Source organism: Hibiscus syriacus, unplaced genomic scaffold (genome assembly GCF_006381635.1).
Source record: "Hibiscus syriacus cultivar Baekdansim isolate YM2019G1 unplaced genomic scaffold, ASM638163v2 tig00112408_pilon, whole genome shotgun sequence".
NCBI lineage: Eukaryota > Viridiplantae > Streptophyta > Magnoliopsida > Malvales > Malvaceae > Hibiscus > Hibiscus syriacus.
In genome coordinates, this window is record NW_024063325.1 from 465,915 (window position 1) to 469,178 (window position 3,264).

General features: G+C 40.3%; 1 protein-coding gene across 1 annotated transcript; it reads right to left on the bottom strand.

Annotated features, from left to right (window-relative positions):
• Window positions 1-444: 444 nt before the first annotated feature.
• On the bottom strand, window positions 445-2,967 carry LOC120179210 (probable inactive receptor kinase At5g58300). Its single transcript, XM_039184865.1, is given in 3 exon segments — window positions 445-1,341; window positions 1,424-2,009; window positions 2,012-2,967. Coding segments are annotated over 3 exon segments (1,902 nt in total). The 5' UTR covers window positions 2,699-2,967; the 3' UTR covers window positions 445-712.
• Window positions 2,968-3,264: the final 297 nt, after the last annotated feature.

Genomic DNA, 3,264 nt, shown 5'->3' on the forward strand with positions numbered 1-3,264 from the left:
GATGCTATGGGACAACACGGTGCATTTGTTGAGATAACGGTCTTTGTAGTTTCATCACTTTCTCGGGAATGTGTCGTTGAGATAACGGTCTTTGTAGTTTCACCACTTTAAACCTAACCTCGTTTCGCCCCGAAATTATATACCCGAAATTATATACTATATAAGTTGTGCTCATATGTTGACGTTGTTAGGACATGCAAACTAATTTTGGATTTGGATCAAAAAATTTACAACTTGATTTCAATTTCAAGACATACACTTATGTTAATCTTTTAACATTTTCACTTGCAGGTTTCAAATTATTTTATAAATCTAATATTGTCAGAAATTATATCATATAAACTATCTTTTCCGACTTAATTTACAAGTCTATTAGGAAGACTAGACAAGGCATGCATGAAAAAGAAAAGAAAAAAACACTCGCTCATTATTGAAAAAATGATACAGAACACAAAGTTCTTAATTTCATTTCTTTGCCCAAATTTAACATTACAACAAATCAGGAAGATGTTAAAAAAATCATATATAAAACAAAAGAAGGAAAACCACCCCCTAATTGAATTAACCAGAAAAATTCATCAATACACTCTGAAATATTACACAACACCAACACCACTGATAACTTTGAGAAAGCCATGCAAGCATGCATGGTTGGATGAGGAAACCTTGATTTGCCCATTCTTAAAACCACAATGCATCAGCTTTCAGACATTCACGGGGTCTGCACATTCGATTCTTTCGACTTGTTCTCCTCGAACGATGGCCGGTTCTCTGAGTCTGATTGCCGGACTTCTTCGATCATTCTTACAACTTCATCCATGTTTGGTCGCATGTCTGGTACCTTCGACACGCATGCCATCCCTATTTGTAACATCTGCACCATTTCTTCTTCGATGTTTTGGAACCTCATCAACTCGACATCAAACACCTCGGCTGTCCATTCCTCCCTCACCACAGATTGTACCCACCTTGGAAGATCAACCATGTCATCCCTTCTAGGTGATTGCAGTGGTGCTTTCCCTGTTAGCATCTCTAGGAGCAAGACACCAAAGCTGTATACATCTGATTTATGTGAATGCTTACGGGTTTCGATCACCTCAGGAGCACGATACCCCACTGTCCGGGATGGGGTTGCAGGGACATTCATAAGAGGGGTCAAACCCAAATCGGAGATGCACCCCTCATGATCTTGATTGACGAGAACATTTGAGGACTTGATATTTCCATGTGTAAACTTTGGACCACCCATAGAATGGATGTGGAAAATTCCTCTGGCAACTGCAAGGGAGATTTTTACTCTGGATTCCCAGTCTAATGAGCTTCTTCCACCTCCCCTGTCTCCTGTTATCAAAATGCCTGAATTAATTGCATGCATCTTCTTAACAAGCTTAATTGAAGGACAGAAAGAAAAGAAAATATGTACCATGCAAAAGTGTAGATAAGCTACCGCCTGGTATATAGTCATAAACTAAGAGCTTCTCATCCTTGGAGTAATAATAAGCACGGAGCGGGACGACATTCGGGTGCTGCCCAACCCTTCCTATAATCTCCATTTGCTGCTCAAAATCCTTCTTCCCCACAACCACTTCCTTCAACCGTTTGACTACAACAGTTGTCGATTCCTCCAGAACAGCCTTGTATGCTGTTCCATAACTACCCTTTCCCAGAACTTCAGCTGAAGCCCTTAATAAATCCTCAAGGTCAAAATTATAAGAACATCCTTCAAAGAAAGCTAGCTTGTTTTTCTCGGGTTCTTGCACCCCGCTCCCGAACTCCTCTTTTGGCTTCTCACTCCTGACACCACCAGATGTCTTCCCCTTTAATACACCACTTCCATCATTATCTTTTTTCTTCAGACAGCAGCATAAGATGATTAAGACTAAAAGAATTAGTACTACAGACCCTCCAACTGCAATGGCAATAATAACTCCCAAGCTCAGTTTCCTTTTGGAGCCTTGTTTGTGAGGAAGCATTGGTGGGGGTGTAGAATGAGCAGGAGAAGGTGATGAGATGGAGAGCAGGCTTGTAGAGGAGGACCACATAATAGTGAGTTCCCTACAAAAGATGAATTAGGAAATCTTTGAAGCGATGATGGGATCGAACCACTGAGCTGGTTATAGCTTAAATTCAAAAGCTTGAGCCTAGTGAGATTAAGATTAGGTATAGATCCAGAGAGATTGTTGTTCTCAAAGTTCAATCGAGTGAGCATTGTTAGGTTTCGTATTGTTTCTGGAATGTCACCTGTAAAAGAATTGAATGAAAGATCCAACACATTGAGTTGGCGGGAAAAGGAAGCAAGAAGATCACCGGTGAAGTTATTATGTTGTAGGTAGAGGTATTGGAGTGATGGAAGAGTGGTGATATCTGAAGGAAGATCACCATTAAAACGATTAGATCTAAGGCTGAGAGTCCTGAGGGAACCTAATTTACCGAGAGTGTTGGACGGGATATGGCCCATAAATCCAACCCCGGGGAGCCTGAGGGCGGACACACTAGAATTATCCTGTGAGCAAGTAACGCCAAACCAGGACGAGCATATTGGACTAGTTGAGCTCCAGTTTAGATTTCGACGGTGGGGGACAGCAGCAAGAAAGTCAAGGAGGGCTTGCTTATCGGAGTTGAGATCAGCGGTTATTAGAGGAAGAAAAATAGTTATGACGACAAGGGAAGAAAACACCAAACTCATGCAGAACTCCATTGATTGTTGTTTGGTACAGTGAATATGACAATGATTATGGTTATGAAAATGCAATATCAGTGGTCCCAACTAATTTCCTGTTCCAAAGAAAAGACCAGCAAACACGTCAGGGAGCTGTATGATGAACTCAAATCAATGTTTATGGAAAAGAATGCAATGCTACACCATTCGGTTGCAAGAATGAAAACTGCAAAACACGAGGAAAACACAAGCACAGAAACAATCTGAGGTAACCGGAGCAAAGCAAAATAAAGAGCTAAGACTACATCAGATGACCAATTAGTTATCTGGCAGAAATCAAAACATCCCGAAGATCACTAAAATTCATGCTCAGCAGCAGTTGCTAAAATTTAAAGTAGCCATGTAACTATCTTTTATACTTTTCAAATGAGGGGGAAACACATCCAATAAAATGTACAATGACATTTTCTTCTATATCCATTTTGGAATGAGTAAAAAGTACTCAGTAAGATGTACTTAGGTGCTATGCTCTTCGAGGACCAGTAGATCTAAAACCCTAACTAGCTTCTGAAACAAGGGGAAACATATTCAATAGAAAGTAGGAA